The 17,229-nt window shown below is 37.9% G+C and overlaps 1 protein-coding gene across 2 annotated transcripts in view; it reads left to right on the top strand.

The window, feature by feature from the left end:
- The window catches only part of Nha1 (Na[+]/H[+] hydrogen antiporter 1), a 217,451-nt gene extending 201,267 nt beyond the window's left edge, over nt 1-16,184 (top strand). For both annotated transcript variants that reach the window (XM_017904712.1, XM_017904711.1), the window contains exon 6: nt 14,995-16,184. In XM_017904712.1, the coding sequence (XP_017760201.1) occupies nt 14,995-15,522 (528 nt within the window). In that variant the 3' untranslated portion in view covers nt 15,523-16,184. The remainder of the gene's footprint in view (nt 1-14,994) is intronic.
- Nucleotides 16,185-17,229: the final 1,045 nt, after the last annotated feature.

The raw sequence follows: 17,229 nt of genomic DNA, 5'->3' as shown, positions 1-17,229 counted from the left end.
TCTCGATTAGAATCCTTAAGCTTAAAATAATACGAAACTACCTCTTAGTCCTTTTTCGATTACAGTCCTTAAGCTTATGATAATACGAAGCTACAACTATATTTCCCTATCTATACTCCTTACCTATAAAACATAAAAATGAAGAAAAGCAAAGCCCACACTATACCTCTCAAAACGTCAGATTTATACTTTGTTTCAACCAAATTATTTCACCATGAACAACATAATTAATTTCCAGTTACATCGATCAGTGTCCTAATTTCCCAAACCATCGAACCCCTTCAACGAGCCCAAAATCCACGCACATCCCGGATCACCGAACACCCCATACGTTCGACTGGTCTTTTTTACGGCGTCCCCGCGAAAATCGTCGGCCGTTACCTGCAAGCCGGTTTTATCGTCGAAGATCGCCCCGGTTTTATCGTATTCGCGCGAGTTTTACGGCTGCACGAGTGGAAATTGAAATCCGTGGAAGTTGCGAAGCGGCCCTCGGTCGGCCCGACACGGCTACACGGTTATAGTTTGCCGATTTCTCCCGTATCTGAATATGGAAATATGCTGGACGCCGGCTCGGAAACGGCTGGAATTCTCCTGCCACCCCGCGATATTTACTGTCGCTGTTTACCTGCAATCCAGATTACGTAACGCTGCCATGCCGCATGTTGATTTATTTAATTTAATTCCGCACAATCCCCGTATTATGAGCTACGTGATCCTTCATACGGCTGGCCTGGTAATCCCGGCGATATTGCGCGGACGTTGCGATCGTTAAAGGCGCTCCGGTGATCCGCGCAGGCAGCCATATCGATAAGCGATGCAGAATGCGGTTAGCGGAGAGTCTTCTGGCCGATTTAGATGGATTGGTCGGCGAAATAGCGCCGGTAAAATTGCCGATGATGGTGTTTCGTCTTTTTGCATTGCTTCCGGAGAAAATTGCCGCAGAATTGGCCAAGTTCTGGTGTTTGGTAGATGCGGTGTCGATGGGCTGTTGAGTTTGTTTTTCTTCTGTCATCCACTCGGGATAGAATACCATGCAAGATACTTTGTATTGACTTGTGTATGAAGGATTTTAATAAACTAGCCGCTTTGCTCCTGGGTAACTCTTTTATTCTCTCAGTATGCTGATCGGATGATGTCCCAAAACCGCATCCCTCGCTATTTTGTAGGGCGTGTTCCCTCTCCGTCGCCTTGTCTTCACGTGTCCGTAGCCTCGTCGGCTGATTGTAAGCTCCGGTCCAGACGCCCCAGCTTGGCGTCTAGCATCCCCATCTGTGGCTGTTGTCCTTGGGCCCCGGCGAGGCCTTCCTAGAACTCCAACGAACAGCTTTCTCGCACCGGATGGCAATGGGCAGCGGTGAAAGTTGCCCACACTTGGATATTAAAATTTCTTTAAAGCAGGTTTTTTCAACTGATTTTTATGCAAAAGTCGTATAGCTTGGAGAAGGAAGAATAATGTGGAATTAGCCCCATCTAACTGGCGACGGGCAATAGACAGTGATCTAGGGTTCGGACTTAATGTTTAGAGCATATCTGAAGTGCGCGTGGAAGGACGAGTGACCGCGTGCAAGGATCGGATGAAAGGGATATTTATCCACTGTATGGAATACAAGTGAAGAGCGAAAGGCGCCTGAATGCTTAGGGTACGTGGCCCACTTCGAGAGCGAGGCTATGGAAAATGCGTGATTGAGGAAGAAAGCTTGAGTATGAAAGAAGAAGAAGACAGAAAAATATTAATTCGAAGACTTTCTGTCATAGAGTTGACGATATTTTTAAAATGATAAATGAGAAATTATATGCAAATTAAGACATAGAATTATTTTTCTTCAACATTCTACATATCGTTAGGTAATTTTAAATTTGATATATTAATTAACGTCGATATTTGAATCTCATTAAATGGTAACTGAGAGTCACCTCTCGAGAGCAAAGGGTTAAATGAGGGTGCAAGGGCTGTCGTAGGACAGTCCTGTTGGTGAGATTATAGACGAAGTTTGAAAGAGAGTCGGATAGTTCGAAGAGTGTGAATAGCGTAGTTAGTTTGTAATCTTTTAGCTTGTAACTTTACTCTTAGGTCTCTTAGCTCGTAATAAAAATATATATTGGAATCAACAACATCCTTTTTATTCCGTATATTGCCAATCGGAACAATATCCCTACATATATTCTTCTTAACCATTATCTATGTAGAGGAATTCCTATGTACATTCATTGTTTCTTTCGCTCATCTGACTTTCTATAAATTCTCATAATATCTGATTCTTTAATTTCTCTCTTTCCGTTTTTCTCTTAACTTAATTTTTACCGAGAAAATTCTTTGCATATCTTATATACCACGAAGGGTCATTTGACCCCCTATGATAAGAGTAGGTGTGTGTAAAATACGGGTACGTTTAGTGTTAAGATTATTCGATTTTAGTTGGATTTAATTTGGTGATGAAGTAATCGTTTTTTGGGGACTTGAAAAATAAATATGCTTATTTGACAAAGGGTATGAATTAGGTGAATCGTGTATTAAATAACGAATGATATTTGTAATGAAATTGAGGATGTTGCAAGTCCTTCGCAAATAATCGTACAGGGATTGTGATTTTTACAATATTATTGAAATTGTATAATTCAATTGGCCATTCGTTTAATTAGTCGGAATATGAAATGGAGTGCGAATAAAATATAAACGCTTTAAATTTATTAAGTTTTCCGTGACTAATTTTTAAAAAAGCCTTGAAACTGCTCGTTTGGACGAAAGCACCGCTTAATGCTCGTCGACAAAGCTTCTCTATTTACAGGAGCCAGAAATTCTCAGTCAAGTAACTGTTAACTAAAGCTCGACTGAAAAATTCAAAACGCCGAAATCTCGTTGCACGCTCGCGATGTAAATTTTTTAATACTCTTTGGTTACGGTATTTCTCGCTTCGCGTTAATCGCGTGCAGAAACCAGCGGAGAACAGAAACTGCTCGGTGAATTATAATTTTTATATCTTTGACACATTACTACACTGCTTTTTCACCAATTAATATTAAATATGGACGTACATAAAATATGTATAAAATATACGCGAAATTTTAATGTAATATAGCTATTAATTTCCCTGTAATTAATTTTTCCAATTATGAATAATTATAATATACAAGCAAACAAAAATCGAGACAACAGTATTGTATTATAGGTCTATTAAAACCTTGTCTTCTGATACCTTTAAAACTATTCTAGCAAACTCTAAATATCTAGCAAATGCTATTTTAACACAGTATACAAATATTTCATTACTGTACATGATTCATATGTAATTCAAGGAAAGTGTAAATTAGCAATATTATTTACATAAAAGGAATATTACCTGTAGGGTAATGAAATTTTAATATCATGTAACTAGTAACTTCCCTGTAATTAATGTTTCCAATTATTATTAATTAAAATATACAATAAACAAAAATCGAGGCAAAAATATTATATTATAGATTTATTAAACCCTTGTTTTCTGATACCTTTTGTAAACTATTCTAGTAAATTCTAAATATCTATTTTAAGACAGTATACAAATATTTCATTATTGTACATATTTCATATATAATTCAGGGGAAATGTAAATTAGCAATATTATTTACACGAAAGGAATATTACCTTTACTATAATATTGCATAGTCAATGAAATCATATTAGGCGTTCAAATGTGTTTTTAGTCGAAATTTATTGCTTCGTGTCAAGGGATTAATTCTCTCATAATTAACTCTCAGAGACACACTCGTCTGATAAAACCACCCCTTCTCAGGGGAAGCCAAAACTCAGGCGAATATTTACACACTTATCCAGTAGGAAACCCAGAAATGGTTCAGATTTAGATGCAGTATTTTCAACCACTTCACTCTCCTCTTCTCTTTTTTTATTTTTGACGTAAACGTTGTAGTATTTCCTCGCGTTAATCGCGAACGGAAACGGCCGGAGAGCCTGTCGGAGAACGCGACGCCATGCCGGAGTTCTGTCGCAGAACCGCGAACTGTCGGATTTAATTAGAGCGTGGCGCATGGATCAAAGGGTCGACTTTGGCGTCCCGACGCTCTCTCAGACCGCGGCGTTCACTCTCAACGGCTTAAATCCTGATGAAAGGACAAATGGTCCTGGACGTTTTCGAGTCCCGAGTGTTGGGACAACGAAGAGAGAGAGAAGAACGAAGTTAGAAGGACGACGGGTAGAATAAGGGGTGATCGTGTTTCGAAGGAGAATAAGCCTGAGCGTTGTCCTCGCGGTGTCGCTGTTAAAAATGCAAGGGTGAAACTTCGTTTGAAGGTTTTCGGGAGGTAAGAGGCCTCCGGTTGAAAAGCTGCCAGACGAAATTCCATTCGCGTGCAAATGGAACCAAGTGGATAGTCGCGAATTGGAACATGGCTTCTTTCGGCGGGAAAATGCTTGTGGCCTGTGATTTGCGAAGTCTTCCAATCTTGTTGAAATCTCCTATTAGTATGAAGTAAACTTCACGCAGCTTTATTATCTGTACAATACACGTGTTTTACAAACGGATGTATTCAAAGCGACTAACACTGACGAACCGGATAGAGCCTCGCAAAAGAAAAGAATTAGTTCAGCGTTATTAGTTTTGACACTTACCAAGAAATGGTGCCGTTGGCTTCAAATTATGGTATTTTCTATATCTTCCAATTGTTCAGATGAATAATTATATAAATTGTTAATTAATTGAGATGTTAACTGCTGATCTATATATTTAACATTCCTTCATAGTAATTGAAAATTAAAAGTAGGAGAAAAGATTAATTTTCGTATTACCAGAATATTATATTAATCGTTTATTATTGGAATTATTTATGAAATTCATGAGAATAATCTGTTTTAATTTTTCTCTTCTGTTTTTCATTGTTAGAGATATATTAAAGTCGTACGACTATGGCGTGTCCCAAAATTCACGGAAGATTTGAATTTCGCGCCATTTGTGTGTTGCCAACGAAAATAAAGGACAGCGTGACAGCTGATAGTTCAGGGTTACTAGGAATGGCGCGTTACATGAAAGAACAATGCGTCCTCATTGTTCAGCATTATTTTAAACATAATGTTTGTTTTCTATCAAAATTCCTTCTTGCGTGAATTTTGTGACACCCTTTACTCTTGATAAAATTACCATTAATTTTTATTGGAAAAGAAATATAATTATTCTCGTTGTATACATATATTATATTTAAATACTCGTTATAAATTGACAGTTTTAATTTTAAATAATTGTTTGACAAAATTTGTTTTTCTTTATATCTACTACTTTGGAACACTCTTTATTATTGATAAAATTATCATTAATTTTTGTTGGAACAGAAATATAATTATTCTCGTTGTATACGTGTAGTATTTACTATAGTATATTTATTTAATATAGTATATACGTTATAGATAAGCAGTTTTAATTTTAAATAATTATTTAACAAAATTTGTTTTCCCTTATATCTACTCCTTACAACCGCTTTAAAAATTCTATTATTTAATATTAACTAAACTCCTCTTAATGTTTCCAACCCTCTATAGTTCTCCCAACTATTAATCCACTAATCTCCAAACTAACTGGCAAAAACTCTGCCCGACCTTCCAATAACCGGACCACGTAATGCTCGCTCTGAAAACATCGAAATCATCCAAACTTCTGCAACGAAAGATTACCTCAAGTATCAAACACCAACTCGACCATCATATAACAGTCTCCCAGCCTCCTCCCCGCCTATCGGCACCCCAAAGACAAGCAATTAAACCGACTTCCTCTCCCAACTTCTTCTCAAACAAGCCGAAGAGGAAACAAAAACACGAGATCCCTATTAATCTACTCAAATATCGGCAGATAATATTTCTCTACCCCAGTCCACCAAGTCCCTCTCTTCCATTTCGGACGTCCGTTGACCAAACAGGTTAAACGCTCGACTCCTCGCGAGCCAACTCGAAAAGGGATCCGAAGGAAAAGCACAGACAGCGTCGCGGGACAAGCTGTCTGTTTGCTTAGCAAAAATAACGCAACCAAGCTTACGAGATGGCTGACCGGAAGCCAGCACGGACGTCAGCCGTCGCCAGTTACCGGTGCACCTCGACCTGTAGCCCGTGAGCTCGCAGGCAGCTCGGCTTGCCTCCATTTAGGGTAAAAGGCAGAGAAATTCGTGGATTTGTTGTAGATCTGAGGGTCAGGGTGCTGTGGATGGCTGGGAAGGTAGGAAGGTCTGGCTTTGGAGTTCGACAAAACCTTTGGACTTCGACTTGCTTCTTGGTCCCTGTTGACATTTCGTGGATGGCTGTTTGGTGTGTGTCAAGGTTGCACGCGAGAGCTGTCTCTTGTTTAAGGAACGGGTATAAAGGGAGCTTGCAGGAAGTCGTTTGAGGGTATGATAACAGTGGAGAGTGGACGGGTAGGATTATTAAAAATATTTGTAGATATATTCGTAGTGGAATTCTGTTATCTAAATATTCCGGTATTTCATATGGTAATTTGTTTTATATTTGTGGTATTTGTGCGAGACGTAACCTCTATGTAACAATTTAATACTTAAATATACAGGTAACTGTTAGTGGTGGATGAAATATCAATAACAATAAGAACAGTTCTTTATTTAATTACAAAAAAATGATCAATCACAAATATTAAGATATATATATTCAAAATCTATGTTAACCATTAACACAGTAACCCAAATTAAATTTAATTTAAAGTAAATTTAATTGAGAAAATATATTTTTTTATTTATACTTTAATCATTAAATGCTTTTTGTCATCGAATTAAAAATTACGCATGAGGTTGGTACGTACATATAAATTCTGCGCGTTATGTTAATCCGTATATCGCGTTATGTAAAGATCGGATACAAGGGTCACGTAGTTTATATGTATTATAGTTAGGGATAAAATGAGATTTTATAACGTAACTTAATGTTTATTCTTGGATCTGATTAATTAATATATTACGCTTCTTTTACATGATACGCGTAGTAACTGCTTTGCATATTGTAATGCAAATATAAGATGATGTGTATAGGTGTAGGTGTATGTGCAGTTAGTGGAAGAAGGAAAAGTATTGCATTTTTCTTATCTTCTATTAATATTCCTGCATACGTGGAAAAAGTCTACTATCGTCGAAATGAAATGCGGAATTTAATTAATAAATGTTTCAGTGCGAAAAAGTAGTGTGTGTAAATATGTTTCGCGCTCGTTTTTCAGAGCGGACGATAATATGCTTGGTCGCGTAAAATTATGGGATATAAGGGCTGTAAAAGAAAAGGTACGAAGGAAAAAGTATAACACACGAATAAAACGAGAAAATGAAACGTAGAGATAAATATTAAAGGACATAAAAATTATAAAGTCAAATAATAATAATAATATAGAAGCTTCATTCCACGTTTATAAAAATGAATCAATAATTGCATAAAAAGTTGCTTCCAAAAATATGAATTCACCGGAATTTGATAATTATGAATATAATAATTCTTTTAATAACTTTTTCAAAAGCATTCCCAATAAATCAAAGTATTTTTCGGCTACTGAGTAAAAAATAAAAAAGTTCGAAATGGAGGGAAAATATCGAAATATTAATTGCGTAAAAAAAATTGTCATGGGAAATGAAATACTTGTTGAAATAAAGCAAATAAAAATTCGATAAACGTAAAATATTGGCAATGGTGTGTGCAGTGCATTGCGTCGAAATTTAAAGGGTAATAAATACCAGTGGGGCGTGTTTTCTGTCTTCTACGATCGTTAAATTTGAATAAGATGAGATTTTTAGACGCACCGAGATGAAAGCGATTTTAAGTGTAAATATTGGAATAGCGAGTACACCAGTTTTATCTTGATATTTGAAATTCTAACTCTGACAGATTTCAGCGAACTCGTTCCCTCCTTCTGAGCCTATGCAAATTGGTTTCGTGGGAATTACGGAAACACGGAATTTTTTAATTTCTGTATAAATAATGAAATCTCCGATATTAACATGCTTCATGTACCGTGATACTTAAAATTATCCCATTTTCAAACCCGTGCAGTGAATTTTTATCTTTTTAAAACTTAATTCCAGTATATTACGAAATGATATTGCACTAAGTATTTTATCTTTTTAAAAGTTAATTCCAGTATATTACGAAATAATATTACACTAAGTATGTATAAATATAACATAAATCGAAATTTAAATACTGTTTTTATTCGATTAGATAATTAATTTCGATATCGACACGTTTCGCGTATAATTCCTCTTTTTAATTATAATTTGCACAAATTTCGCGGAATGCAATTCGCTATTATTATTTATACGATTCTTTAATAATATTTGTTAATCTTTGAAATACCGTTTCCGCTAATCCGTTTATTTCTTGTTTAAGATTCGAAGTACTCTCTAGCATAGTAGAGACTGTGTGACTCTACAATATGCAATATTTCTATTTAAAAAAATTAAAAATTCGACGACCGATCTACGATGTATGATAGATTAGGTCAATAAATTATTCGCCATACTAAAATTCATAGTCGCTTTAGTTAGATAACGACACAGCTTAATTCGCGAACAACGAGGTTCCTTTAATTGAAAAAAATTGCAGAGTAAATCACTTGTGTAGAAGAAAGGTCGTCTATTAGCTTAGTAATAATGCCATCATCATTGCCATCATAATGGGTATTATCAGGAGAGGTGGTACAAAAGAAAACCAATAATTAATAGTAAATTCGATATCCGATCGCATATATAGTTCCAGCACAATATATACTCAATTTCTAACGAAGCTTGATATTATAACACAAAAGATAAATACAATGGAGTAATTAACCGTATTAAAACCTCAATTTATAGGTTAATTTTTCATTTAAAAATTAGTAGTCTCAGAGGGGTAGTTGTTTCTAGTATCCAGCTTCCCGTATATACAATTATACGAGCAGTATTTCAAACAATTTCTGCATTAATAAATGTTCATCAAAGCTAAATGCCACGGCTCCTAGTTAAATCTAATTTACGAACACAAATGAACAAGGTACCGAAAATGCTGCAAGCTCTAGCAGGCTAATTAATTCTAAACGAATTGCACTTAACAGATATTTCAAGTGGTTCGCAAGAGGAACAAAAATCTGTTTAATTTTACTTTTCCCATACACACTCGAAGAATTATTGTTTTTATCATCATTCTGCTGCAATAAACCATGTAGACCCTGTGTAAAATACAATTAAAGAGGGTATCCAACCCAATAGCAACAATATTTTATTAAAAATTGTCCTCAGCAGCGAATATCTATTTTACACTAATTCTCTGCCTCGCTATACACCGATAAATCAGCCTCCACGAAACACGCGGAATCTGCAAAATCTGCGACAAAAAGGAAGCACCTAAACAAGGATATGCAACGCAAGAAGACTTAAATACCGTCAGACCTCGCAAATAATAAACAAAAAATTTTCCTCGGCAACAAATATATATTTTACACTATTTCTCTTCCGCGCCATATAACGGTAAACCACCCCGCGCAAAACACAGGGAAGGTCTACCAAAAAACAGACCACCTAAATAACACCAACCCTCCCTCCCGGTATACTAGCAGATCTGGCGAACAGCAGCCAGCAAAAAACGAACGCCCGAAACAAAGGTAAAAAAAAATCTCCCGAGACAAATTACAATCCCCTCTTCCTCGATGGACACGCGTACCCGTCTCGCAATTAGACCCATGGAATACCACGTTGCTTTTCTTCCCTGAAGATCCGGTAAATAAGCGACTTTACACGATAATGCATCGAAGCACATAAGCCGGGGGGCGGATCCACAGCGAAGAAATAGAGACGAAACGGCAAAGCGACTGCTCGATCGACGGCATAGAATGGGGCAGGGGTTGGTAATTAAGTACTGCAGGTTATATAATGAAGTTCGCCTTCCTCGAACGACGATCGATTTCATTAATTATGCGAAATACGGAGGGTTGCTCCGGTTACAGGTCGCACTGAAAGCCCGTCGCGGAAGTGCTGCTGGTAAGACGATGGCGGGGGAGAAAGAGGAAAGGGAAAAAGGAAAATACGAGGAGACGAGGGTGAAAGGAGGTTGGAAACCGAGGGGGTGGGACGGTGAAGAAGGAAACACAGAGGGCGAGAAGGGGCGGAGGAAAAGTCGAAGGGTGCGGGAAAAGAAACTCGGCCGATTCGGTGGGAAATGAAAAGAACTGGCAACCCCTAATTAACTTATTCGATCGGGTCGCGTTAATTAATGCATGCCGGGCGTATAAGCGATGCAATTCAATTACGCGAAATCAACTGCTGGCCGAATTGTGCGCGCGATTATGCCAGGGACAGACGACGAGATCCTTTGGTCGTGAAGAAAGCGTCGTGTTAAGGTACGATCTTGAATGTATGGACAGTTGCTTTTTCGAAATGTAAATTGGTACGCTATGTGTCATAAGTATAAAGCCACTGTAAAATTTAAAATTTTTATATGTTGCTGTTAAAATAAGGAATTAGTGAAGTATATCTTATTTGAAATTGTGATGGGAAACAATATTCTGCCAGGAAAGAAGAAATCGTATTCACTAGGAGAAGGAAGAATTACAGAAAACTGATTTATTTTTGTTTCGTAACTATAATATTATTACTGTATAATTTTGTAGCTATAATATTGTGCTGAGAATACAATAGGATAGGATAAATTATAATAATATTTGTCTTTTATAAAATTGAAAATTTTAGGATGGTTTTAGAGTTACGTAGTATTATTTGTTAAATTTTTAAATATAATATTACTATTGTATAATTTTTTAACTATAATATTGTGCTGAGAATACAATAGAATTAAGTTATAACAATATTTGTCTTTTATAAAATTGAAAATTTTAGGGTGGTTTTATAGTTATGACACGTAGAGTATCATTTATTAAATTTTTATTTATTATTTTTCTTATTATTATTTGACAGGTATGAAAAATAATTTGCTATTCGTGACATTGATTAACGCTATGAGATTTACTTAAAATTCCTTTGCGGATTGATTATAAATTTTCTTTGATTGCAATGAGACAAAATTTTATTATTCAATGTTTTTTTTTTTAATTGGAAAAATTTATTTCTTCTTTTATCTACTACAATACTGTAATAATAAAAGTATACTGTTCCATTTGAAAAATGAAATCGTAGTTCTATAGTTCATATGAGGTAATATGATTGGGTAAATATTAGGGAGTTATTTTAATTAAATGTATTGGTCGAAGAAGCTACGCGTGATTGGAGCTTTATTCGAGAAAATTTCGCAAGCCCCAATCTAATATTCCGTGTTTATCGAGGACAGCTTGAGGTCGACCGGTTGCTTAGGAGTATTGGATCGTTGAGTATACTGTGACTTATGTAAAGGAACGTGCGTTTATTATTTCGTCTAAACAGGGATCGAAATGTGAATTGCATTAACGAGTTGCCTTGAGAGTTTTTCGATGTCTGTGTAATTAGGATTTGCGAGTTGTTTTATATGATGAAATTGGAACTAAGGTCAGGGCTAGAGCTCGTTATGAATTGGAATTTGATGTATTTATAATGCGATTTAATTTGTACAGCGAGGGAAATTTAATAGAGGGACTTCTTTACGTGCTTTAATAACTTCATAATTACCCTCTGTGAATTTTTAATAATTAAGCTAAACAGTGGTCAATAAAAAAATTCCCTCTATAAATAGATATAAACTGATCAATTTTCTTTTACATATTTTTATAAATTAAAGCAGTATATATTATAAAATTCATTTAAAATTTCGCCCAGGAATTATTCAGCTATTAAATTATGCAACTCTATTATCCCTGCCATTATTTTAATTTAGTATCCTTTTTCTTATTATTTACTTATTAAATTTATCATCAGAGGAGAATGAGAAATTATAAAATCCAAAATTACTGTGAAAAAATTAAAATTATTATTAAATTTAAAAGAAGATTATAGAATTATTTTAAAAAATTGCAAATGTCAATAATTAAATTTATAGTATCTTGCTATCCTAAAATCAATTTCTTTCTAAAATCCATTGAAATAGCTATGAAGTATTTAACACTCATCTACCTCCTCACCAAAGAAACGCGATAAATCATAAAATCCACGATTGGGATGAAAAATACAAACGTCAATAGTCAAACAAAAGCTCTGGAACAATGGAAGGTAATCGCTGTACGTTACACGTTTCCCACCGGAAGTCTCCAATGCGGAGGAATTATTTACCGGCCCTAATGACTCGAAGCGGGACGATAAAGGTAGGAACGTGTCGGTCGCGGTATTAATGCGGTTGATTTACAACGAGAAAGAGCGAGGCCGTTAAGTCGAGGTTATTAAGTGGCGCAATATCCAACGCGAATTATTAATGATATTGACGATCTCCCGTAGCAGAGGATGGAAGAATAACGACACCACCCTGAGCGAGCTAATTGTATCCCCGCGACGTGGCGAGAAGCCGTGATTCATGACGGATTCGTAGATTTCTTTAGCCAGAGATTACTCGCAGAAAATGCCTGTAACGCGAGACTTTAATTATCAACCGCCTTGAATTCCCGCCGATATATACCCGCCATTTCCGTTTCGCGCAAATTTCGCATTCCCTTTGGTAATCCGTGAAATATAGCATTTGATCGTCGTACTTTCTGCTAATCGAATGAGGCAGAACAATTAGTCCAGCTGACTGAAATAGCATTCCGGGGAAGCGAGTCATTGAGTTTGCCACAGGGATTGGAACTTATGATGCACTATACTTCGGCTCGTGTCATTTCGTCGGTTCTGATCAGGTTAGGAAATAGTTCCTCGAATTTCCGAGGCCTCGAGAGAACCCTCGAGCACGAATTTCGAACGTTGATCACGAGACTCTGCTTGGTAAACGATATCGATGTTGGTTACTGCTAGTTCACTGATTTCATTGTGGCTTGGAGCAAGGTTTCCTTCGATGGGGAAGATAATTGGTCCATTTGGAATGTTGGAATAATTCTGAGTAATATTAGGGATGGTACTGAGTCTTTTTAAAGAAGGTGATGATTGCGAGGTCTAAAGAGAACCAACCCTCGAGCAAGAATTCTAAACGTGGATCACTAGACTTTGGTGGATGATGTGGATGCTGGTTATTGCTAGACGACCTGGTTGACTTATTGTTCAGAGCAAGACTTCTTTACTGAGAAAATGATACCCATTGTAGATCTTGGAATGATCCTTCGTGGTGTTAGGATCCCGATAACAGGATATTAAAATAAAATTAGATATTGTAAAGTGTTTGGATTTTTCCTTGTCTATACAGCAGATCTAGGCACCGAGGAATTTCACGTAGAAGATGATAAGTAAGCAATGAACTGATGGATAAGAAAGTTAAGAATTTTAGAAAAATGGGTATTCATGGTTGTGGAAGGTTAGGTTCAACTTCATGAAGGGATACTTTTATAGGAAGTCTGCAGTTGGCTGACGTTCTCCATTAATCTATTCCTCTTCTAGGCCTGTATCGGAATATTTTATTTCGCCAAAAAATTCACGTAATCGCTTATGGCGAAATTGAATTAATTTGTTATTATTTTAAGTAAAACAGAATTCAGAGTATCTTGAAATATTGTTGCAATATCACGAGAAAAATAGTGTAGCTTTTACCATTGAATTGCCTCGCGCACATATGTCGAATCGGAAGCGACCAATGGAAAAAAATTGCGCGAAAGTTGAAGGGTTGGACGCAATTCTGTAAAAGGATACTCCTATAAGCTTTCGGCGTTCGATGCGAACTTTTGTTTCTCCCATTTTTCACGATACGATCGGCGAACGCTTAGACCGTGTCACCGTTACGTAGCAATACTATCGCATAAGAGGATTAGTCCCTGGCGAGCTGTTCATGTAGCGTATTTGCTCGAAAACAAATGGCAGCGGAGTATCGTCGATCGAATAACGAAAACTCGAACAGCGAGGATCGCGAGTTCTCGACAAACTCTGGCCCATCTAGCGCTTCCCAGGGATTCCCTTTCCCGAAATAATCTAGATTATTTCGTCACAAGGTTTTCCCGTTCATCCCACCTGAGTGGTTTCGAAGGATCGATGATCGGAACCTTGTCGGACTTAATTTCAGTCGATGTTAATACCGAACATTGTAAAAGTTAACTTCGGTTAATTTACTTTGCTTGCTATGCTCAAGAGTTTCGACTCCTGATGACGTAGGGCAAGCAAAAACGGTTGTCTTAAAGCAAAGACTTCTGAGAGGCTAGCTGTTCGCTGCTTTTGATCCCAATCTTAATATTCTTAGGATCTATACTTGTGAATAATAGTAATTCAGAAAACTGTACTTTTGATATAAATTACGCCGTTTTGACTTCTTTTCATGTCGGTTTGACTCAGTGCTTTATCCCCCTATTCCATTCGATCTGGTCCTATTTTCACTATGCAATACAACCCTATTTTAATAGATACGACACTTGCTGCCAATAACGAAACTTCGCATGACCTATCTTTATAATTGACTTAGAAAATGTAGAAAAATCAATTACACTTAGACCAGTTTGACCCACACTCGTTCCATTTGCGAACTACCGAGTTCTACTCAGTCAGTGATCTATAAATCCTTAAAACACGATTCTCTGTGAGATATTTCAAATATTCTACGAGACGTAAGCTAGACTCCATGTGTGCCTTACATATTACACTCTCTACAGCATACATTAATAGACGTAGAAGGGAACATTAACTGTTCTAGGTAGTTACTCGAAATACATTAGAACTCCATTTACAAGGATCACTTTACCAGAACCCCTATCGACTGAACCCACTTATCAGAACACGAACTGCTATTACGCAAACGATGCAGTCACATGAACTATCCCCCAACAGGTTCAGAGAAATGGAGTTCCACTGTATATATAAATGAGCTCTTAATACTGGTCGTGATTGACCTAGCCACTGTACTGACCCGGGTTCCGAGCCCCTACCATAAAGCTACATTAAACCGGATCAGTTGCACCATTGTACTCCACGCAGCACCACTTCGATCGAACTAACCCACGAACCTCCTTTCAGAACCCAGTGGCAACAGCCTTCGAGATCTTCTGGATGATCTTCGAGCCGATCCTATTCGCCGTGACAGGTGCCCAGATCAAGATCGACGAACTCGAAGGCAAGACGGTCTACCTAGGCATCTCCTGTCTCTTAGCTGGCATCGTGATCCGCATGATGGCAACTGTGCTGGTCGGTATCGGGTCTAAGCTAAACCTCAAAGAGAAGGTGTTCATAGCCCTGTCCTGGATGGCGAAGGCAACCGTGCAGGCAGCTCTGGCCTCCACCACTCTCGACAAAGTGAACCCGAACGATCCGGAACAGGTGTACTATGCCGAGACAGTGGTGACCATGTGCGTGCTGTCAATCCTGCTCACAGCGCCAGCAGGCGCCATCGCTATCACGCTGTCTGGGCCGAAGCTTCTGACGAAGACCACCGCTCCAGTGGTGCCGCCTGAGGGCTGGAAGGCGCGCAGACCCTCGATCCGAGACATTTCCATCATCAACGAGGACCCAGACCTCGAGGAGACCGCAAACGAGAGGAAGCCCTGAGGCTTTCCAGGTCGGACGTGACCCTTTCTCCCTGTTCCACCTCTGCAGACCTTAAACCGCCACGCGACACTGGCAATTCCACGCGAATTTACTTATCGTTTGTATCTTATTCCGTCGGTTCGAGTATACCTCGAGTTCTAGACACGGATAAGGGAAGAAGGAAGAAGGTGGATCGGTGCCTCTTCAGAGAGATCGTTGGGAACGTCTACGTGTACGTGTCCGTGAGTGTATGTACGTGTGTGTGGATCGAAATTTAATTGGCGCGAGTTTGAGAGGTTTAAGGAGACGTCTTCGCGAGGCTTCTGTAGCTGATGTTCCTAATTGCGCTGATCTGGGAGTTACGTTTGCGAGGTATGTCTACCTTGAACCTTGTCTTCAGTAGCTTTCCAAGTACGTTCTGCTCTGCGTGGCTTGTTTGCGATTCTCAATGACTATCGGGCAAAATGTTTTCGTTTCCCTCCTGTTTCAGAGACACTCGGAGCTCTGCTATCTATTTTAGTGGCTTCTCCGCGGCTTACTATCCGATCTTTCCGTGATTATTTTCCGATAAGCAAAGATATAAGCTTACGTTTATATTATATTTGGTTTCACGAGCGAGATGATGATGTAAGAGAAACTTTAATCCCTCTTTCATTGCGATATATTTTACTTAAAATTGACAGCACGCACTTACAGAACGTACTTGGTGAGAATAAGAAGAGTGCAAGTCCTTCTTCGAGTAGCAACTACTCGATAGTTTTTGAGATATTTATGATCAAAGCTTTATTACTCTTAACTAGAGATTTCTTCCGAATTATTATCGATAGTTGTCAAGTGGCATTGTGACCTGACGGCAGCATCCGAAAATTGCCACCAGCGTGGGGATTTTCTGATATCGCCATTAGGCCACAATTGCACTTAACACTATGCTATCCATACGTCTAATTCTTTTGTTTGACGTCGGTAGGACTGACTCATCATTTGCTCGTGATACCAACCTGGTGTCAATGGCATATTTGCCCGATGGTTTTCGCATGACACCAACATGGTGCCACCAGATGGCATAGTGTTAATAAATATTCGAAATAAATCTGTAATTAAGGCAATAATAAAACTTTAATCATAAACAAATACAAGTTTCCATTGTAATGATATATTTTCTTGAACTGGATGACTACATCTACGAACCTACAAAGTGTCAACTAAATCTATGACTTGCATTCTCCTTGTAAGTCCAACGAAATTAAAAGACACGCCAATAATAATAATTGCAGCCATGAATTCTAACGTAAGAGTCCATCTTTTTGACTTTCTTTCTCGTACACATTATTCGATTATGTTCGCCAATTTCATTTTGACAAATTATAACCAGTTTTATTTTAAACGCAGTTTTGGAATCCATGGCTTTAACGACAAAGTTCCGTCGTAAAGTTTCATAAGTTGCTTGCCGAGGTAAACTTCTCGGAGTTTACCTATTCGTTTCTATAATCGGTAGCTAACTTTTCAATCGATGGACCATTGACGCGAGATCGTAAATCCGATCGCGGTGATCTCGTGGATCGACCGAGTCGAAACGTGTTCCAGCGTCGATGTGTCTTCTACCCCGAAACTCTAGCCAACATCTTAATAACGTTCCAGAGAGGTGACTTATGCGTGGAAACCTCGGCCAGTAATTGAACAATTTATCAGTGCGCTTCGTTTTCGGCATGAGAAATCGCGCCTTAGGCG

The sequence above is a fragment of the Eufriesea mexicana genome, unplaced genomic scaffold (genome assembly GCF_001483705.2).
Source record: "Eufriesea mexicana isolate 0111107269 unplaced genomic scaffold, ASM148370v2 scaffold3062, whole genome shotgun sequence".
NCBI lineage: Eukaryota > Metazoa > Arthropoda > Insecta > Hymenoptera > Apidae > Eufriesea > Eufriesea mexicana.
The sequence above is the reverse complement of the archived record's forward strand: the minus strand, read 5'-3'. Positions and strand labels throughout refer to the sequence as shown.